At 37.3% G+C, this 23,572-nt stretch overlaps 1 protein-coding gene across 2 annotated transcripts; it reads left to right on the plus strand.

The window, feature by feature from the left end:
* The first annotated feature begins 1,101 nt into the window (after window positions 1-1,101).
* LOC145478736 (adhesion G protein-coupled receptor L1-like) lies at window positions 1,102-23,555 on the plus strand. Of its 2 annotated transcripts, XM_081456849.1 has the most exons (23): window positions 1,102-1,459; window positions 1,553-1,589; window positions 3,583-3,981; window positions 9,782-10,103; window positions 10,599-10,789; window positions 11,179-11,264; window positions 11,518-11,610; window positions 12,033-12,213; window positions 13,640-13,756; window positions 14,010-14,085; window positions 15,630-15,753; window positions 16,316-16,371; window positions 18,123-18,264; window positions 19,374-19,486; window positions 19,821-19,923; window positions 20,189-20,342; window positions 20,729-20,795; window positions 21,113-21,179; window positions 21,277-21,368; window positions 21,835-21,961; window positions 22,137-22,178; window positions 22,272-22,403; window positions 22,858-23,555. In XM_081456849.1, the coding sequence occupies exons 1-23, from the start codon at window positions 1,400-1,402 to the stop codon at window positions 22,906-22,908; spliced, it is 2,832 nt and encodes a 943-aa protein (XP_081312975.1). In that variant the 5' UTR covers window positions 1,102-1,399; the 3' UTR covers window positions 22,909-23,555. The 2 variants fall into 2 exon arrangements, with proteins under 2 accessions (XP_081312975.1, XP_081312976.1); XM_081456850.1 differs by lacking the exons at window positions 1,102-1,459; window positions 1,553-1,589; window positions 3,583-3,981 and adding exons at window positions 4,508-6,966; window positions 7,074-7,107.
* Window positions 23,556-23,572: the final 17 nt, after the last annotated feature.

The following is a 23,572-nucleotide window of genomic DNA, read 5'->3' on the forward strand; positions in this document are numbered from 1 at the left end:
GTTCCTTCGTTCCTTCGTTCCTTCGTTCCTTCGTTCCTTCGTTCCTTCGTTCCTTCGTTCCTTCGTTCCTTCGTTCCTTCGTTCCTTCGTTCCTTCGTTCCTTCGTTCCTTCGTTCCTTCCTTCTTTTTCTGTCTGTTTGAACCCCTGGCTTCACTAACTTTGAACTTGTTCATAGTTAAAACGAAAGAGAAAAACGCAACCAAACATGGATTATATACTTCATTTAAAATATGCTCTTGCTTTCTCCCTTTGATTCATCGAAATTCCCCGAATAATTTAGCGCCATCATTGTCAAAGGAAATGAATTTGCAAGCAATTTATTTATCGGTCAGTGAATAACACCAAAAAGATACATGGAAACAACGACAAAAGGCTGCAAAATGTAGACTGGACAGTATTATAAAGAAAACTTTCTCAAACTACAATGTTCCACAAACGCCAATAATGTTTGGACCTCGGAAACTGCCACTCTGATAAACTAAAATACTGAATTCGGCTTTATTTCGTATCAGTGATGTCAAACGTTATACAGAACCGTCACTACGATACTTGATATCACTATATTTTTTCTCGTGTGCTGAATTAGATCAGGGTTGATTTATTATAAATAATGAAACCAACAATGAAAATAAACTGCGTTAAAAGTCGAAGGAAAAAAAAACACTGAAAAAACAAAATACTTCCGTCACAAAAGATAGAACTTTAACACCAGTCAGTGGTTACGAATGCGCCTGCATTAAGAACAATACTATCTGCATTATACCATCACATTATATAAGCTGTTTGTTTTAAAGGCAAGGCACGTGTATTTCATGCATACAATGGGCCAAAAAAACATGTGGCTAGTAGACAGTAGAAATAAGATGTCATTTACCAATTAAAGCCTAAGGCATGCCATTTTTTTTTTCTTTTTCTTTAATGTTCCTATAAAACGTTCCATTTCAATCCATGCCTATCGCATTTCTAATTTTGGTAGAGATTGCCATTTCGATTGCATCGAAGAAAAAATAATGTTTCAACTGCAGCTCTTTTTTAGGACAGCCTTTCGCACTAACTCAAATTAAAAACGTTCAATTCAAATGGATGCCAAATCAAACAAAAACGAGAATGTGTCAGCTGTGGAAACTATGATTCGTCGATGTCCACTTTACATCGAAGAGCACGTCTTCTTTTGTACACAAAGCAAATCTAATATTATTGTTTTTTAAACAGAACGACGGGGACTGGCTGGACTGTTCGCACTTGGCACTTGGAAAGGATAAATATTTAAACAGTTGATTTCTTCAACGCTTCCTTTCACCTTCACGTACACAATCCTACCAATCAAACGAAAGGTAAGCTGAGAGTGATAATAATTAATTTCAATTTGGGGTCGGTGTTGAAAGGAAAGCCGGGGAAATGGACACCCAGAAAATTTTGAAGCAATCATTCTTAGCGGTTCTTTACATCTTAACTTTGGTAGGTAATCCTTCAATCCATGGTGACATGTTTTAAAATAGCAGAGAAAGGGACAAATTTCTCCTTACTTAAGAAGTGAATTTTTTTGTATAGGTTACCGTTGGCTTTGGTGAGGTGAAATTTCATACAGGTAGGTTTATTAAGGGGTATTTTACAAAAATCTAACGGATTCAATTAGGTCCTAGCTAGCTTCATTTATAGCTCTGAAATTAGACGTTTATGGCAGCCTAGAATATTGTAATCTTAACAGGCTTTGGTTCAATGCTGAGATTAACCTTGTGGCATAGGACATAACGTTTATGCAGCAAAAATTGAAATCTGTAAATCACTGCAAGGCCCTTTCCGTATCTTATAAATAACCTTTTTTCTTTGAATGTGTTGCATATAAAATAGCTTTTGATCATCATTTCCTTCGTCGGAGGGCTTTTGTAATCTCAATTAATTTTACTGTTTTCATAATTTGACAGAGGCCATCTTGGTAACCTAATTATTTCAAGGTACTGAATAACAGAAATATAATGAAAATTAATTACGCTGAACACGCCTTACTTCACTTTTAATTAAAGCGTTCGTACACATTGAACTTGGGTGTATGTTACCCCTTTTCGATGCATGTGTCTTTGCCAAAACTGTGCATGATTTAAGGAGATAACGATCGATACAACCAGGAAGTAAACCGGGGTCTGTTTGGGAAGGGACGATGCAATAATCCTATCTTGCACTGATACGACATCGCTGACCAGATTCAGCATATCTTAGCAACAGGTTCTTCGATAGACAAAAAGCAGTCTTTTTTTTTTCGCTTGTCGCAATTCTGCAGTCTCTCAGAGATCGCATTTTTACCTCCAAAAAAGCATCATGCCTATTCTTTCCTGGAACACTAACCATAGCTTGACATACTATCGATCGAGTCGCAACTGAGAGGCGAACTGATCAGGTGTAAGAATTTCGCATTTATCAGGGTGCTTTTATTATCAGGTACCCATTTGTTTTATTACATTTCATATTGCCTTGCAATGGAAAACCAAAAGCCATGTATGCACTGTGAGATTCAGTGTTCACGACAGTTAGGTGCGAGAGGAGCATTTCCAAAAGTATAGATTGGATCATGTAGTACTTCCTGCTACATCGAATGGATTTCCTAGACCAGATAAGTTATTTTTCACAACTGCTTTTTCAAAAAAGCTGGAAACGTTGGGCTTCTATTGAAAAATAGAACATACACATAAAGATACGCGCGTTTGAACCACACACAAAATGAAAATGTACCTATTTGATTTTCGTAAAACTTTTTGTTGGTTTGACACTCAGTAGCAGCGTCGGGTTTCCCTATTGACTACTTTAGAAGTGTCAGTCTCGGGAACCAGTGAAGTTGTCGACAAATAAGAAGAATCACAACAGCTTTTCCAACAGCTTATTTTTTTTTCTTAGGAAAAAGCTAGAAGGGGACAAAAGCGGACGAGAAACTGCGCGGGGCGATAGTGCAACTTGCACCCTCACTTTTTAAATCCCCAATGCTTTTTATTTTGTTCGCGCCCTAGTTTGAAGATAGCAGAGCAAATAGAAAGTGTGTGAACAGACCAGAATTACAATTCTTGTTTCCAATCAAAAACCCGCCGGAAGGATGTCACTTCACATTGTCGCCATCTGAAAACGTACCCTATATAATTAAAATCACTGGTTCATACAGTTGAAACTCAGAGAACGATTTCCCTTGAAAAGACTCGTTTTCTTTTTTTTCTAGAAATGAGAGTCCTAATCTTGGGTGGGAATGTTTTTTGAAGACCGACGCAGATTGTCGATGTTTAAATCCATTGACAACCGCTCTTTGCAAGGTTGACGACAAAACAACCGGTATACATTTTTTGTTGGTCGATGATGTTATTTCCATCCATTATTGGACGCTCTGTTGACTTGCAATGAACAGAACTGCACCACAGGATAGCAAATCATAAAAGGCTCTGTCCGGTAGTAAAAGTGGTTATAGCTGTGATGCATATTTTAATGCAAAGAAGAGAAAGCCCTTAGCATTAAACCCATCGGTTGGCTTTTGTTCTTCGCCCCACATTTTTAGGTTCAGTGTACAATGTGCCATTTTCGTAAATCGTTTTTCCCAAACATAGCTGTCCAAGATGATGTGCTGTACAACTTCTACAACAAAAACATCACTACTTGGACTGACAGTGAAAAACAATGCAGAAAAGATGGAGGACGACTCGTTACCTTGGCAACCGAAAGAAAATGGAAGTTCATTACGGACGAAATTCAAAACCTTTCCAATTCAGCAGATAACGAGTGGTTCATCGGCTTGAAAACAGGATACAGTCAAAGAGAAAATTGGCAGTGGATCACTGGACAACAGTTGACCAACCCACACTGGCAATATCACGAACCGTCAGGGGATGGGCAATGTGCGGTTATTGCTAAGGAGTACCCCAAAGGAACATACGGGAAATATAATGACTTGAGCTGCTTGGCTTCCAAAGCATTCATTTGCGAATTCGAAGTTAACACAACCACAGGTAACAGCATTATATTAAAATGGCACGGTTAAATTTGTGACTGGGGGAATTTTTATCCCTGGGAAAGGTGTAACAAGTTAAGTATAACACATTTCCCCAGCATCTCCAAATTTCACGATCGAATTCAACTAATACTATTAGTTTCAGGAAAGTTGAAAACATCTCTGGAGAAAAATTTCACATAAGCGTTCAAGGATGCAAGATTGAATGAGTGAATTGGCATCGCTAATCGTATGGTTACACTTGAAAATTCTCTTAAAATTGCACTAGGCTTTAGGAAAGTGCAATTTGAAAGAATTTTCAAATATCACAAGTAGTGTAAATCCTTAATTGCTTGAGCTTTCATACGATTCTTCATTTATTATATGACTGAGAAAATTACGAACGCGTACGCGATAATTCGCGCTGCAGTGCAAATTTAAAATTAAAGATTAATTGACCTGCTCTCAGCCAATCACAATGGACTAGATTTCGCAATCATATAAAATTAGACAAGACAATCGAATTTCGTCCGTTAAATGTGTGCCTGAGTTTGTAAAAGAAGATTGTTGTGATTCGAATTCAATTTTGGCACTATTAAAAATGCTAGTGTGAATTTAACCTTTCGCACTCCAAAACAAACATTGTGTGAACTAATATGGAAATTACAACTTTTTGTATGAAACCATAGGGTGAAACCTTTAAAATGAAAAACAATTTACTGTTTATTGTTCGTCGTTCGCAGTCTTTCTTATTCTTTCCTGATATTGCATCGATAAAATGAAATAACTCCTGTAAAGAGTAATCGTGTTTATTGTTCTAGAACGTCTTCTCGAATTATTTCCATCCTCGTACCCAGAGTCTTCGCTCCCCTTGACCAGCGATCGTGAAACAACTGAAACAAGAAAGGCCCGATTTGAAGTCCGAAAATATCGGACTTCCAGTTGAATTGCACATGTTTAGCTGACAGACGCGTGGCTCAATCGATACGCTGGTGTTTTACTTCCGCTCATTTCCGTTGTTTTCAAAACCAATCAAAATCGAGCCTGTAGCAGAACTTTCGAGAGTCGCTCGTTTCGTAAAGCTTGCGCTGTAAGGAACGAAGACGCGAGGAACGAGATTGGAATTATTTCTATACCAGCATGCTCGTTATCGTGCGAGAGTACATGATCTTGCCTTAATCATCGTAACGCTTTGCTACTCATTGCTTAACTCAGAGAAACTTCAAGAAAAATGCCAAACGTCCTGTGATTTTTACTTAGAGGACTACTCGGATACCGAGAAATGAAATAATGTGTTAATGTCTTACACACTGGAACGCGCTCTCCAGTCACGCAAATCTGTTTAATTGAACCAAGAGGCAGAGTTCTTTTCGAGCATTTTGGTCGTTATTTTTTTTGTTTTGTTTTGTTTTTGTTTTTGTTTCTGGTCTTAGCATGAACTGCGTAATTATTTGGCCGTTGAAGAGAAGAAAAGGAACGTGATCCGTTTTGAAATGGTCACCACATAGATAACAACCGTATTACATTGTGAGATAATGGTTTGACTTTCGTGCACTTAAATTGCTTTACCATTACATGAAAAAAAAATTACGTTCAATTGTGTTACGGAGCTATGAATAATCATATGAATAATCGACTGCCCACTACAAATCGTGACTTGCTATCGCAATTCACGTGTTAAAAACGAAATGAACAAACGGAACAAGAATAATTCTCATCGGATAACTTTTGTGCCATAGCCACAATACATACATGGGCTGTTATAAAAACAATACCAAGAAATGCATTACTCTAATACTTAGAATGAAAGTTGTAACAGCTTTTGCTTCAAAGGACATTGGCAATAACTTGCATTAACCACTTAAGGAAATCGATTTTAATTTGGTTGTAGATTTTAGATAACTTTGAAAAGAAAAAGAAGAAAGGCAAGAACATGACCAACCCATGAGTATTGATCTTTCAAAGTATTTGTTGTATCCATCAAGCGAGGTGATAAACGGTGTCTTAGTGTAACTCTGGCTCGTGCACGACTAATGAAGTAAACAGTCGCGGCTACAAAAGAGTTTTTTTTTTTTTTTCCTGCGTATTTCTTAATACCGTATCAAATATCTGATATATCTGACAATAGACGTTCACGGATGTCGAAATCTTTCATCAAACCTCAAGAACCAGTGATTAGAGGATGGATATTTATCGCCGTTGTCAGCGAGTAAACACAATAATTTAACAAGGTGACGTTCTGCGCTCTTAATTTCCGAGTTACATTTTAGTACTTAATTTTGTTTCCATTCTCTTTATCCAAGGTTGTTGACCTCAGTAATTGCATTCCATGCCTGAAATTTACCTTTAATTTTCTTTACACCACTAGATAATTTTAAGCGACCACTATGACGCAATACTTAAAGGGCAAAATAAGAGATCTTTTGTCCAACATCTCCGTCATTCAATATCAACAGATACGAGTCAAATCAGCTTTATCTATTTTTTCTATAGCTTCACTAGTGATATCGCGCCCAAATACGATAAGGATGACGTTCTGCACACCAAAGATCGTATATAATCCATTATTGGTTCCACAGGAGAGTTCACTAAAGATTTACGTTCAACTCTTTAATAGTCGGAGAAGTTAAAGACTTTTATAGCATCGTAGTTTAGAAGAAACAAATCAACACACAACAAGAGAGCCGTAACAGACAGTTCATTAGCACAATACTGGCTCCGTTGATGAAAAACTAACACCTTGTCACATCTTTTAAAGCCGATTGGCTGATTGGTAGATTGACACACACTTAGTACAAATATCTAGCAGATTGACGAGCAGATGGTAGCGAGAAGCAAGGAAGAACGAAGACTGCCTATCGAAAAAAAAAAAACCCTTCATACACGTACGCATCGTGTAGCAGTAACGAACAAAAAGATTGTGTTTAACCTCAGATGAAACCTAGCAGCTCCAAGCGGGAACATGAGAAGTCCCCGTCTCGCAGTGTTCATTTTAGTGTTACAGGTCGGTAGATTATACATAAAGGGACGATAAAAGTTGAACCAAGAAAATATTTGATCTCATGAAACCCAGTTGATTTTTTTTTGTATTTTTTTTGTAATTTCTAATAGGAGATTTTGTCCTTCTCCTTCTCCTTACCAAAAGGTAAGTGCTGTTTCTACGCAACTCAGCTACGCTGTGTCCTGGCTTCATTTGTTATTTTCCCTACATTACCTTTCCATTGTAAATGTCCTACATTGATCAATCTCTCTTTTTTTGCGTACTGTTCGACAATATTGGCATCTTTTTCTATCATGAATTGAGTTCAAAGGCCCCTGACGGAGATAACACAGTGAAAAAATGAGAAGAAAGCGATAAATGCAAAACTATGGAAATTTACAAAATGCTGTAATTTGAGAGCTAAAAAAATAATTTGAAAATGCTGTAATTTGAGAGCTAAGAAAATTAACGACAGGTCTGCTCGATGACAACGATCATGGTAGCAAACGAAAATTTCAGCGAATTGAATATTGCGAGAAGATGAAGGCATTTTCCTGTCGTTCGGTTTTTTAATGTTTTAATGTTGAAAAATCAACAGTTTGTAATTACTTCGTCAAGACAGCGACAAGTAAAAATGTATTCCCCTTTTGAGAGGTCGTCAGGAATCGTCCGTTTTGCTAGTTTGTAGACAGACTGGAGAGTTTTTAATTACTTCACTGGAAAAGAAAATTAGAATCGGAAACGAACTACGATAGTGATTTCAATTTCTCCTAAATTGGTAATGGCATAAATCTTGTGGATCATTTAAGCTACTCAAAAATCCAAAGCAAATCGCTACATTTACTGAATTCGGTTTAACCAAATTCTGAAACGACCCTCTTTATATTAGCTCAGTACCTTGTAATTTTCTTTAAGGGTCAGTTTACCAAAAGAAAAAAATAGAAATAATAGTAAGAAATAATTAAAGAAACGTAACTGATGGTTCTTCCAATCTTGAAGTTTCAAACGTCATTTAACCGGAATCTTTCAGCATCGCCTGTCGCATAAACGCAAACATGTCAAGTTTAGCGGCGCAGTAATTGGGATTACACTATTAAAAACTACCTTGGAAATTCAAATTTTGAGATTACCTTGCCCATCCTTACCATATTACTGCGTTTTCAATATTCACGTTAACTTGAGTCGTAATTTTGCAGCTTTTTTAAAAGAAAAAATTGGTGAGGCCATTTTCTAATCCGAGTAAACAGTTTATTCAGTGTGCATTTTCGCAAAACAGTGGTGGCAAACTTTAAACTGTTCATAGTTGGCCGCGACTTAAAAATATTTTAAATTATTAAAACAAGCAGCAACGTCTAAATTAATTAATTTTTTTGAGATCATTTCTTATATTTTTTTCCCTATATTTATAATAATAAAAGGTATTTACTTTTTTACATTCGAAAGCTCGATTTTTAATTAAGAAGATTTCCTCTTTATCCAATCATCGCGTTCTATTTTTTGTGAAAAGAGTTAAAATTTATCCTATACCAATACAGTTTACTGGTTAAGATAAGACTTGAAAAGCCAGACATGAAGGATAGCAATGATGACCGCTAAAAAATGAAAACAGAATACTTTACATTGCATAGAGGAAAATGATATGTATAAAATGATTGACCATGTTCTAGTTTCTTTTCCTCTTTCACGCAACATACATAATACAAATAATATTTCATGTTATAATAGTGGTATTGACTTTTAAAATTCAATTGTTCCAGATTCCTCGATCCCATTATCACATGCTACACCAAAGAAAAAGATAAAGATTTTCTCGTGTAACTGGCAACAACTCGACAATATCACGAATTGACGTAAAAAATTACTTGCAGACGCTGTTCCTGTCCTTCATTGTGCTTGCTCATTTGTTTAAACATTTGTGCGCGGAGATCCTCCCTCAAGTTTTAGCATTGCATCGCCAGTTCTCGGATAACAAACGTTTGGAGGGGTTTACGGAACTGAGTTCTCCCCCTTTTAATTTTTTCCTTATGCGCAGGTCACTTGATTGTTCAGTGTAAAGCCTCGTTCAACATTACTCAGTTTATTAAAAACTGTTGCCGCTATATATACAATATGATACGACTCCAAATTAAAGTGAGTCATCCAGTGGATCTTGAAAAATGGGCGAATAGTGGAGATCATTTTTTTAACATTTCAATGACACATGACTTTTTTTTTTTTTGATGATGATTATAAAAAATGAAAATACAAATGCTTAAGGCCAAGAACAAACGAGTTAAAAGTAAAAGTATAGCAAGCCGTTGTGGTTCGTTTGCGAAAAACGAAAATGGGAAAAACTTTACGAACGCCGAGACCCGATACAGGGATGATGTTAAAGGAAACTCGAAAATGACGGTTTGATGTTGTACAAGCAAACAGAAAGCGAGAACTGCTGGTAAAGATTAGTAAGGATTGCAATGTAATCGGGCTATTAAGTATGACGCTCGCGTATGCAAATCCAGCTCAGTTTGCTTTGAAATTTTTGCAAACTCTTGCTGGAATGTTTTCTAAAACTGGTTGGAGACCCCATCAAGTGTTAAAGCCGTCTACCAATGGAAAAAAACATTACGATCTTGCTATATCTATCTTGATTACAGCAGAGTCTAATCCATTGTATAGCTTACCCACCCAAGTAACATTACACAACCGAACCTCCTTCGGGGGACCAGTGACAGTGTCAAGCCAGGACTGGTCCCGTCCGAGAGGTCTAACCACAGCGGTAGTCGCACTGGGAGGGTTGCGCTGTACTTTGAGTATGATACATATCACTGATAAAGCATGTTAACTATGCTCTTTTTTTAAGGAACTGGGAGTGTGTTCAGTGAACAATGGTCAGGTATTAATGGTACAGCAATCAAACGCCTCACTTCGGATCCTCGCTTCCCAAACAATGCAACTAAACGTCAATATATTCCAATATTTAGAGAAAGGACTTTTGCTTCCAACTATGGAAGTCGATACCGTTCTTATTTCCTCGCCAAGGAAACAGGCAACTACACGTTTTACACGTTCTGCGATGATTACTGTCAGGTGTTTCTGAGCAGTGACGTCAATCCCAGAAATAAGCGGCTGATTATTGATCAGAGAAGGGCGGAAAAGGTCCCAAACGTAAGCAACTGTTGCAGGTAAAGTAGCCCATGTTCTTTCTTTAGTTTTCTCCTCAAGGTAGAGAGGTGTACTGAAAATTTCCGTGTTGCCTTGCTCTTCAAATATAAATATTTTTTACTTGACAACCATATAGCTTATAAAAGACCATGTAATGCTGGGCACGCATACCTTTCACCGGTTTTTAAAAGTCACACAGTAACTATGCTACAGAGATTTCAATTTCTATTAGTATAAATGATCTACTGCAAGCCGTACACAATCGTCGTCTGTCTAACCATAATATCAAAGGGGATCTTCTTTTTTGGTTCGTTGGCCGAGTAAATATTGGCTTAACTGGTGTGTGCTAAATAGGAGCACTCAGCAAAATAAAAAGGATCAGGAAAGTGCCAATCACTAATCTTAATTCAATATTCTTCCCCGTCTTCCTTGAAACGATTCTCATTGATCTGACATGAAGAGGCCTTATAAATAGCATTTGACTGAACTCTGTTTTTCTTCCACTTTATTTACAGCGATTCCAAACTAAAAGATTACCAGATTTCTCTTCCCCAAGAATTAGAGGAGACGCGACTTTATTACATGGATGTCTTGCACAAACAAGGTATAGGTTTTGCCCGGATGTACGTTGCAATGAGAACACCAAGCGGTGAGATGAAAATGCCAATTAGCAGCGAATACTTGGTGAAACATTTAACCAAGCAAGGTGAGTAGCATCACCGAGGAAAAAAATTCGTCTCCCTAAATTGAATCTACAAAGACAACTGAAGAAAAGTTGGTGTTTTGTTCCATAGTCCAGTTTCGAGATAACTAAGACCGCTCAATAACTGAGTAGACTCGTCTGCACAGTGTTATCCTCAATCTGAAGTAAATTATTCAAAAATACCGGAACGAAAATGATAAAGGTCAGTACTTCAGGCTCTCACTTGTATTGCGAATACTTTTTCAGGCAGAGATCTGTACAGATGCGTCTCTAGTCTTTATAGTCTCTTATTCTTCATCTATATTAAATGACGTAGGTCGTGATTTCCATGTCTACGACTACAAAAATATGGAAATTGCCAATAAATCTTATTTTGAAATGCTTTCCGTCAGATGTTCCAGGTGAGGATTGCAAAATTGAAGGAGATCCCAATTATCCTGATTACGTCAACTGCAAAGAACTTTCAGAGTCGCAAAAGGTAAGAAATTACTTAATGTATGTATCGAATTCATGGGGATCATCTCCAGGTAATGACCGTCACTCGAGTAACAGTGACTACTTTAGTTCATAGACTGACCGTGTCTTATCGATACTGAAAGATTTGCAGTTTCGAGTTGACAATGCTGTAAGCCCTACAGTTGAATTCCTTCTTCCTTCTTGTATCGAATTTATGAGGATTATTTCAAGGTAATTACAGTCACTAGTGTAACAGCGATTGCTTTACTTCACAGACTGATCGTGTCTTATCGATACTGAAAGATTTGCGATCTCGAGTTGACAATGCTGTAAGCCCTACAGCTGAATTCCTTCTTGACACAATTACGGTAAGATATATCTCATGATAACAGTAGATCTTTCTCAGCTATTTTATGTTAAGAGACCTGTAAATTTAAGGCTTATCTCTTTCATGCGATACATATTTTGCACACAAAAAATCTAGAAAAACTTAGTAAGAGGGAAATTTCATAAATTCCGTCGCTTAAACGGAAACAAAATTCTAATACGGCTTTTAACATGATCATCTCTTTTAAATAAAACAACAGATGGTTGTTTTTAGAAATATCATCTCAAGACGTCCGTTTCTGCCCTTTCAGTATCAATGATAAGAACGACTACAAAGAGTACAGACCCCTATAGCTTATACTATGGTTTCTCTAACGTGCCATGTGTCAGCACTTACTAAACTTACGCATCTCATATTCAAACTTGCAATTTACTTCAGTCTTCAATAATAACGCTTTTATAGACCGCTGGGAAGAAGACAAGTGATCTTCTGGAAAGCCTTGATGATTCTGATGAAGATCGAAACGTGAGCGAATCAAACGGTGCCTTTGAAATCGCCAGAGAAGTTGAAACGCTTGGTGAAAGCATTGCATCGCGTCTCAACAACACTACTCCGGTGATAGCTGTCAGTTACCCAAGTTTAGGTAAATACTACTTTATGACTTTGTAACCTCTGTTGACTTTGGAAACATTCCAGTTTACGACAAAATATTTACGGGTGAAGATTTCAGGGTGAAGATGAAGATGGCATTATTTCGAAAACGTTTGTTTCTGTTTTTTGTTTTTACTTTTTAGCCATTTTTTAAACATTCTTAGCCTTGTGCATGTTTTGTCACAATATCAAGCGAATTTTATGGACATTGCCGTTTATACTGGAACTGAGAACGGTTATAGACCACAACAACTGTTGTTCTGGTTCGTAAATATCACATTCCTCAATTTCATTGGGCAATATGATAGATAACAAAATTGTTCTATCAGAAGGTGTCACTTTTACACTCATTCAACTATCAACAAAAGGAGAGATCGAACTCTTGATAACTTGCTACAAAGGTAGTTGTTTAGCTCTAGGTTTGCTATCGTTGTTTTCCAATGCAATTCCGTTCTCCGTAATCCAGTCATGTAGGTCGTGTCGGCACGTTACGTTTCAACCACATTTAAAAACGATCTTCCCATCTTACGCCTTCCGGTCTCATGCATTGTAAGGATTACCGATATAATAACAGGGGGAGGGCTGGGAATCCCATGTGAAAAGATCAGAAACGCTTGTCGGAAAATTTGAATCAAACCCGTAAAGGAGACCAATCTAGGCGTGGCTCGACCTCTCTAAAAGGTTCCACTTTAAAATGAACTTGACAGCATTTCTCACTATTTCTTCGAGAGCAGTTCTAAAAGATACCTTGGCAGCTAACAAATAGCGGCGTTTAGTTTTAGATTCTAAATGAAACTCAAATCTGAGATTTACAGACCTAATCGTATATATAACAAAATTCTCGATCGTGATTGGTTTTCCGCGCGCCTATTTAGTACGTAATCGGCGCGCGATCACGTGGGTGTCCAATTACAGGTATCCAATTTGAACTTATTGCAATTGGATACCGACGTGATTCGCACGTCAATTACGCGCTTTAATGGGTTCCTTCGCAACAATTCCTGCAGTTTTCAAAACTTATGAAAAGCGCTAAAGACGTTTTCGCTCCAAAGAAGTTTTTAAAAGACATTTCTAATTCCGAAATTTGTTATAGATACGATTAATTCGTAATAGGACCTCGTGTCGTACAATTTAGGTAGTAATCACGCGATTACTCCCTGAATTGCATTTCACTCAGTCCAGTTACTATTACTAAGCGAAAAGACGACCATCCCCGACGTTTCTACACGGAAGTCCTAATTTACCTCCCTGTCCCCGTTCAAAGTATTACAAAAATAATGGTATTATTCATGCGTTGTTAATATTGGCAATACGACATCTACAGAAACACAAAGTCGCTACGTTTCTATTTTGAAAAAGACAGACGTTCATTGTGATTCAGTTTAAAACAATACTTGTTATTCTCTCTTTCGTTTCAGATATGAAAGCATGCTATGGAGAGCTAAACGCTTCTTTTGATGGCGCTACTTCTCCCACAGAAAACAGCATTACAATTTTGCCAGGAAATTCAACGCAAAATCTGGAGTTATACAACGGTACGTTTTACTCTTCAAATTCCAGGTAACGCCCAGAAAGCACAAAAATGTGTCAAGTGAATTCTAACTTGATTAATACCTGAAAGCGCATTGCATTGGAACGATGACCTCTATTCTTCACATTTCTTTACCCTAGGAAACAATAGTTTTTATGCGACAAAAACATTCTTGGAAGATCGCTCTGTAAGTCTAAAGTTGTAGTGAGCTACATCTGATTACACAGTATTCTGATCTCGTGTCATCGGCGCCACAGGAAAGGCGCGGTTTTTTGCAGCCTTTTACAGGACATTGGGCGACGAGGTGCAAAACAACATCAGCCAAGTATACAGGTGGGTAAATAGTATTAATCATATGTGAAGTTTTTTTCCCGAAATTGCTGGAGCTTACTACATTCACATTAATATGTTTGAGGCAATATATCAAACACGAGAGACAGCGTTTCATCGGGAAATCCAAACACCGAGAAGAGAGCTGAGCTGAGCAGCGGAGTATTTTTGCCGAAATTCGAGGTTAAAAGGACGTATTTGTATTTTCCAAGAACTATCGCCGACTGGAACTGCCTCACAAGGAGATAGTTACCTCTACTTCCTTAGATTCTTTCAAATCCAATCTGTCAACTGTTTTATAGTAATTCTTTTAGATTCACTTAGTGTTTTCATTATCTATTCAGGGTGTCTAGCAGCATGGTTGTTCACAAATTTAAAAAAAAAAAAAATGGAAACTCATGATGGAAAAAATAAGAAAAATAGGAACTTTCTCTCAAAAAATAGGAAAATCAATGCTACTTTGATGGAAAAAGATATAGTTAGTTCTCATTGTGATAACAACATCAGTTTGTTTAACAATAGATTTTAAATAACAAATAATTGAAGGGCAATCGGCAATCATTTGTCAAATTGACATTTGAATATTTTCTTAGAAACAACACCAGTGATTCTACAATGAATTCCTCAATTCGAATTCCCTGGTTTTAACAGTTCTTTAAAACAACTGAACTAGCTTTTGAGAACTTTAACATGAAACCAGCAGATAATAGCAAACACAGCAAATCCTTAGTGAAGGTTAAAAACAACAGTTCACTCTTTGCTTCGCATAAAACGACAGTTCACCCTTAATTTGACTTTAAAACGTCAGTTCTACAATAATTATTTGACTTTAAGACAATAGTTAACCTTAAATATATGGCGTAACAACGACGGTTGACCCTTAATTTGACCTCTTTTTCTTTGAAGGAGAAGCAGAAATTTGGTAGAGCTTTTTCCATTAGATAATCAGATATCTGTACGTGAGGAACAGTTCAGCGTAAGGACATATATGGATACCTAATGTATTTTCAATGGGTTAATGCAGAATATCATCTGTTGACTTCAACTTGGTCAACTGAACTACATTTATAAGACTAGTAGATACAATAGGAGCAGTAGAAAATCATTGACAATATGGTTCAAACAGTAAATCTAAGTTATGACCACAAATCCAATAAGCAAAAGTGAGCAAAGAATTAATTACTGTCGTTAACATTTTTGTTGATTTAGAACATCAAAGACATGACAGCAATTGCTTTATGCTAAATCTAAATCTGAAACACCCGAGGCCCCAAATCCATTTTAATTTTGTAACACACTCTGCTTAATCAGAAAAAAAAAAAAGAAAAAATAGGTTTCATTTAAAAAAAAGGAGAAGATAGGAATCTACTCAAAAACGATGATAGCAAAAAATAGGAACTGGACACCCTGTTAATATTTTTTAACCGTTTTTACAGCCGGTATGTTGTCTTGGGATTTTACCAGCTCAACCTATACAGATATAGATGTTAATAAAAAAGCTTAGGTTATGCATACAGCAGTGAAATCATTGGTGTATTTTATCCCAGTGGCAATACATCTAGTCAGCGGATCCCGTATTACCTGAACAGCAGGATTATATCAGGGTCGGTAATTCATGCTGCAAACGAGTCCTTCCATGGTGATGTTTACATTCGACTAGAACACACCAAGGTATGTAAATAAACAGAATGCTTTCTTTCTTAACAACATTTTAACCTGATGTCAACGCACGATTTCTCTTTACCATTTCAATGCATTCACAAACCCCTAGTTGGGAGACAGGCTATGTATCATTTATTCGTCGCGATTTTTCTCAGTTCCATCTACATTCACGCGCGGCGTTGTATGAAAAAAAAAAAAAAAATTGACTGCGTTTTGAGCACACTCAACATGAAAAAGGAAAACACGCAAATTAAAAATTGTTTAATTTTGGAACGCTGGTGTCACCCTCCTTCAAACATGCTGGTCAGAACGGCGAGATGCGAAACACAGCAGACAGTAGTAATAGCTGTGTTTTTTAATTTGATATTACGATGAAGCTGACCTGCCTAGCAATGACAAGATCGTCAGTCCCGTCAGAAAATTGTGAACGAATGCTTTGTTCAGCCGGAACATTTAGCGACTATGTTGGGTTAATAGGGTTTACTTAAAAAAAAAAAAACGAAGAAAAAACCACAAACAGCTTACCATTTCTAAATCTTTGCTAAAACGATGAAATCCTTGTTCTTATTAGTTCAGCAGCTCCGACAAGATGGCAATGGAGTGTGCTTTTTGGCGATACACGAACAGGTGAGATATATGACAAAAATAGTGACAGACAACTGATTTATTACTACATACCTTGTAATTTAAATCGACTCCCTAAATTACTGTGTGACAATAAAGACAGCCACAATAGTTATTGATTACTTCCACAAAGCAAAAATTGCTTTTTTTGCGCAAGAAACCAAGATTATAGTAAAGGTAGTATACACTCCACGGGAGAATGTTTGCTTCGTGTACCACCATGCACATCAGACGGTTTGGAGATGGTTTGCTGCGTTATGTTTCGCCGTGTTCGATGCAGAAACAGGAAAGAAATGTGGCAAAGATTGTGAAAGAAAACTGACTTATTGCTTTATAACTTGTAATTTATATCAGCTCCCTAAATTACTGTTTGACAACAAAGACACAGCGCCAGTATTTTTTAATTACTCTTACGTAAAAAAATTACTTTCTTGCGCAAGAAACATAAATTATAGTGCAACATATGTTCCACGACAGATGATTTACAACATGTGCCGCCATTTTACCTCAGTGTCACTCGATTCATCGTATGACGTTAACCTGAGGAGCATTATCGTGAAGACTTTGTTTCATTTCTAGTTAAGAGTGCTAAAATTGTAAGTTTCTGCCTTCGCTCCTAAACTGATGATATGCACCACGTACACTAACAGAAATATATTTGAAGAATTTTTCAAGGGAGGGCAAAATGTATTTCTTCTAAGAATCAAATTAGCTTGTATTATGTTTTTTTCCAACCGGGATAATCAGACCTTTATAAATCACTCCCTGTGAATATCACACCACGTGACGCCTACCACTTAACTCGAGGCCATTTTTTATTATTATAATTATGGTTGTGTAAAATAGCGTCTAACATTTTTACATTTATTCTCTGGCTTGTCACTGTTTGACTAATACATTTTTTGCTGCTTCTCTCTCTCGCGATCCATATTCAGCGCATCTCTTAGTTTCTCGAATAAGGCTCCCTCCCCTATTTGTGGTATTATTTGAGCCCTTCACTTATAACTGAATTTTTTTTTTCTGTACAGCTGAGCGAAGCGAAAGAGAATAGAATTGGATTTATTTTCAGTGATTTTTGAACGACATGACGACAGAATTTGAAAGCGACCGCCAGACGTTTTGAATTTGAGATTAAAGCTTAGCAATTGCGTAACTCTTGATAAAATCCCTTTTAGACTGTTTCCGTGTACTAATATAAACGAAACAATTTCCGTCAACGCAACCTCCGTCTTTTGGATTTTGACTTTTCAAAGTCATACTCATCAATGACAACAATCACCGTCAAAAAATGAAAACTTTTTTTTTTTTTTCACTTTTTTAGCCCCCATGTAGGCAATCCTCATTTCTTACCGCACTAGTTGGAAGATAATAATTTTCACTCTCTTCGCACTTCAGAAAGAAAAGAAAACAGAATAGAAAACATAGATATTTTAGAAACGTTTATTATCACTAACAACAAGGATTGATAGTACTTTTACTGTCTTGGTGGACGATCTATTTCAGGTGATTGTACACTAACAAGAGAAAATCAGGGGACAGAGAGGGAAACGCCCTACCCTTGGGATATGTTAATTTTAGTTAAGTTATTTTTAAATGTCACAGAAACGGAAATCAGTTTCCCGAGACATCCGCAAAGTTAGCAGGCGCGCTTAATCCAATGAAATTCAAAATGGTGTTGCGCGTGGAATTACGCTTTGTTTCCTCTTTTTCTCTTGACGCCAATGTTAACTCTAGTGATCAATATTTCTCGTTAGCTCGACTAGTAATTCGACAGGCCACTGGTCTACTGATGGATGCTACAAAGACGAGAAGCTGTCGAATGATCAAGCTACTGTGTGTCGCTGTAATCACCTGACACACTTTGCTGTTCTTATGAGAGTTACTGATGATGACAAGGTGAACACAACGAATTTCAAACATGATACGTGCATAAAACGTAGTGCTGGTAGTACATCTAATTTGTACTCAAGAGCGCAGAACTTCTGGTAACTTCCGTGTAACTCGTCAGAATGAATCCAACTACTAACGAACACTTTGCAATGTTATGCTCTACGCAACAATATCATCTATTAGTATGATTCTACTAGTTTACTAATGCAAATGCTGCAATCTGATTGGCTGAGCTACTCGTACACTATCAGCCATTAGTGTGCAATGGCTGGAGGTCGTCAGCAAAATAACGAAGTTTTCTCGTTTTTGCGAAGTAGTACGATGAACATTTAGATACAAATGGATAATTAAATTCCTGAGAAGACTAAAAGATGGATTTCGTGACTTTAAAAAACTACAAGATATTAAGAAGACTGATGAGCGCGCGTACACAACAGGAAATGCAAAACGACAATTCAGTCTGCGCGATGTTTCTAAAGCGTAAAATTAAATACAGTGTACAAAAGCAATTTGAAATGGTAACCTGAAGAAAATTTAAGTAAGAATTCTACTAAAACAATTAGATTATTCGCTCTCGATTTCTATGGGGTGATAATTGATGAGGCCGAAGGCCGAGTATAAATCTCGAGCTCATAATCTAATTGTTAATGAGAGAACAAAGTTATTTTTTTCTGAAGAAACAGATGGGCAGCGTCGACGGGCAAGTGAAATGTTTAGCTGTTTATCAACTTGAAGCTGATAAAGGTATGTTAATCGACGTAAAGAGTTTAGGAAGCTAACTTTGTATCGTTAGACCTTTGTCAGAGCGAAATCACTTTGCGCATGCCATGGCATGGGCTAACGCTACGATCACGCAACAGCAAAACACTTACCTTTATCAGCTTCAAGTTGATACATAACTAAGAAGCAACGTCTAGTTTCGTTATTTCTTTGCTTTTTTTAAGTTGGTATGTATATTTGTTTTCTTCAAGTTTTTTGTTTCCTTTAACAAATAAAGGATATGAAACATTTCGCTTTCCTCGAGAGAAAAGATTTCAGTGATTTTTTTTTTTTTTTAAATCAAAACCACAATTATTTTAAGCGGTTTATGGTACACGAGGTATTTACTTGCATAGGTCACCAAGCCAGGTGAGGAACACATTCAAGCCTTGGAAATGATCACATACGTCGGTTGCGGTTTATCCCTACTGGGCGAGGCTCTTACTATTATCACGATCACTTTCCTTAAGTAAGTAAACTAAACACCTTGGAAGTTATCTGAGACTATGTAGAATAGGAGATGTCTTTCTCCAAGTTAGTTGTTGTGAATGAGAATTAAACCTAAAGGAACACCTGCCAACGACTTAGAAGAGGCAGAAAAGAAGCAAATATTCCGGGAGTGTATTCATTTGGCATTTTGAACCAACAGTTTACATAGTACAAGTTATTTCCATAATTTCACTTATTGTGAGAGAGCATTGCGGCGGAAGGTCTATTGTCATCCGCTGCGCGCGCAGAAGTTGTTGCACAACCTCGCGAAGTACAACATTTCTATTTGTATCAATTTGTATTTTCCTCTACAGGTTGACTAGAACAGAGACAAGTATCATTCATCTAAACCTTGTTTTAGCATTAGCAGTCGCTCAGATTGTGTTTCTTACTGGAATTGAGGCCACGCAAAATAAGGTGATTTCAACGTTTTACCATTTTGAAACATTTTTGCTCAACTATTCACACGCTAAGACCCTGAAAACTTAATACCACGTGATCATTCATTTTGGTTTGCTCGCCTACTAAATAAATTTTTTAACAATTAAATCAAGAATGCCGAAACCACAAAGAGAGTCTCCATCTTTTTTTCTTCTAGTTTTAGTAAGAAATGTAACCAACGCTTTACCTTTAACTCGTGGAAGTCGAAATTCACATTTTTCTATCTGTTTAATTCCATCAGGCAGCTTGCAAGATCGTGGCCGTCCTTCTACATTACTTTAACTTAGTCTCGTTCAGCTGGATGTTAATCGAGGGGGTCTGGCTCTACGTTATGATCGTTCGAGTCTTTGAGACCGGACACAGCAGAATAAAGAAATACTGCGCATGTGCTTGGGGTAAGGTACCCTGCATGCTAAAGAAAATAATCTGTTCCGTCGTCTTACGCTTTTCATAATCAAGCCTACATTTGAATTCTCTGTCATTTTCTGTCACACTCTGCTTACTTGTTAACTGTGATAATGTAATGACGTAAGGTTAGTGCCTTGCCTGACTAATCGGTAAGGCTAGTTCTGTGAAGAACTCATCTTCAAATCCATGAATTACCGTTCTTTAAATCAATCAATCTCATTATAAATTGACTTGACGTAAGTTTCCTGCGGTGGAAAATAACCTAACCGTTTTGTAGGGATTCCAGGTTCAGCTTTTAACCTGCGACTTCAAAAAGAAATGCGTGGATGACAGTGAAACATTATTGATTTTTACTTTAAATTGGAATCAACAGGAATTCCATTTGTATTTGTTGTCATCACATTATCAGCAAGTTTTGACGGCTATGGAACAGACACAAGGTCTGTATATATCCGATGTGTCATTAGTTAAACGTTAGTAGACTTATGTCTTAGTGGTTCGCTGGCTGGTTGGTTATAGCTTACCGCCTAGCTGAAACAAATGTGGATGATCGATTACATGGCGGATCTATACGTGCTCGCCGAGAGGTGAGAGAGAGTGAAGGCGTGACGTTTCGGATCCTTGGTACCTTCTCCTGGTTCCGCCACCCCCCTGTATTCAACGCCTAGGTGGTTAAAAGTTTGCAACAAACCGCGTTCTGGTTATTGTAACTCCGGTTGCGTTTTATATCTTAGCGCCTTTTCTTGTTATTTCACAGTTGCTGGTTATCTGTACAGAAAGGAACCATTTGGAGTTTTGTAGTGCCAGTTCTTCTTATTGCACTGGTAAGAGAAAACCGATTTCAATCCGGTTGTATTTTTGTCGAGAATTTCCAACTGACAGTAGACCTAACGGTAACGTTACGTTCATTATTTTTTGCAGGTAAATTCAATCATACTTGGTATGGTTGTGAAAGAGATACTAAGATTGAATCATCCAACGATGGGAGACGACACTAAATATCAGTCTGCAAGGTAGGCGAAGAATGTAGCGACCGCGTTTTCTACGGAAGAACAATGTCATACTGGTTGGTTTCAAAAAAGTAAAAGAAAAATATCAAAATTACAGAAAAGCTGTTGAAAAGCATCAGTTAAATGAACCAATGTTGCTATATTAAACAAAACTTCAATTCTCGTCGTTTGACTAGACTCTAATGGGAAATGTTGATTCGCATTTTTGAGTCTTAAAGGCGAAAGATCAAAATATATGCAACTACACTAAAAAAAATGATGAAACAAAGAAAATAAATACAGTAAAAAGCTAACAAAACCCTTAATTGCATTCATCTTAGTTTCATTCAGGATTTGATTCTAAAGACTCACGTCTGCTGAGTCTGACGTTTCTTCAATAAGAAATAAAGACCTCATTCATAGTTAATTCGTAAAGAATACAGTTCCCTGACTTCCTGTAAGTAACAAGCCTGTGTTTTTAACCTGACAGGTCAGGTGTTCAATCAGCCGTTGTGCTGTTACCTTTACTGGGGATCACGTGGCTGTTTGGAATATTGACGTTCAACAGTGACACGCTTGCTTTCCAGTATCTCTTCGCTATTTTTAACTCGTTGCAGGTTTGTAGATAAGTTAACATTGTGGGACTGGCTACAATTGTGGGCTGATGTGTTATATTTAAAGGTGTAATTTGTTGCATCTAACGAGATCACATATTACGAAAAGAAATACTCATAAAAAGTCCAGTGTCATTTCTTAGGTGGTTAAATTAAAATTTATATTTCCTGCTTTTAGGGATTCTTTATTTTCCTGTTTCATTGCCTTCTCAACTCAGAGGTGAGTAATGAAATTTTACACAGTACTTCTTAAGCATGCAAAATGAAAAACGCCCTCTATTGTCTGAACTTCCCATGCCATTGCTATTTGTAGGTGAGACGGGCGTTCAACAGGAAAAAGAAGATTTGGACCGAAACACACGACTTGTTTCAGACCAATTCACTGTCACCTCAGAACTACAATGATCTCTCCAAAGAAACTCTCTCCACTGGAAACGGAAGCGGGGTAACTATACTTTAATTATTAAGGCCTATGTGCCATGAGGCTCGAGGATAGGTGACTAGTCGAAGCTACAGCGACATGACCTATATTTAGCGTTCACGTAAATAAGCAGCAACCACGAAGAAATGTCAACTGGCCTTATCCGCATTTGTATTAATGAGGTACCAGAGTACTGTTGAAGATACTTGACATAATAACGGAGACTTTGATGAACTAGTTTTCTTACTGCCAGAGATGGTAGGCCAGGAAAAGGGTAGCAGTACCCCTAAATGGCAATAAAACCGTAATGATAACTTCAGTCGTAACATGAAACATGAAGAGATCTCTCAGCGTCATTCATATTTAAGGACAAGGAGACAGAAAATAAAGAAGCTTGACCAAAGAGATTGCCACTTAAGTCAATTGGTCGGTTCTTTCAGTCATTGTTAATGTACATTGGTATTTTGTTTTATTTTAGCGGCCGGGTTCAGCAGTTTCTGCTTTTTCCAATGCACCACAGAGACCATGAGAGGCTGATTATGACAGTTAGAGACTGGCGTATTGACGATTCCTTTTGTAAATAGTTACCAGAAAACAGACAGGATGAGAACTGGATGTATCACTAGATCCTTACTATTCCTAGCGAAGATGACGGCCAGAACGTATGACGACGTCGTTTACGATTTTTGCGACAACTACAGAAATTCTCGCGCGCTCATTGGCTAATTTTCATTGTCAATAGGCAAACAGACATATGAATTTATAATTTATGCGACGTTCATGCTGCTGTTATTATGTTTAAAAAAACTGACGTAAGTTTTTCACGCGTCTGTCCTGGTATTGATCATAAATTTCGTCACAACAATGTCAAAGTACTCTGCGGATTTTATGAAGAAATTTATGGTCAATAACTGGACAGACGCATGAGCAACTTACGTCAATTTGTTAAGGTGAGACTCTATTTTATTGTACTGAGTAGGTTAATCGAAAAAACCCATTTATGTTGTGGGAAGAGAATATTAAGCAAGTTTTAGCTTCGCACTGTTCCGAATGAGCCACTTTCGAGTTGTTTTTTTCCCTCAGTCTCAATACGAGTCCTGGTGCGCAAACTTTCATATAGAAATGGGATTGATTTGCAAGACAATGATCTCATTTCCATATGAAACATTGAACACCAAGACTCGTTTTGAAAC

Source organism: Orbicella franksi, chromosome 2 (assembly GCF_964199315.1).
Source record: "Orbicella franksi chromosome 2, jaOrbFran1.1, whole genome shotgun sequence".
Taxonomy (NCBI): Eukaryota; Metazoa; Cnidaria; class Anthozoa; order Scleractinia; family Merulinidae; genus Orbicella; species Orbicella franksi.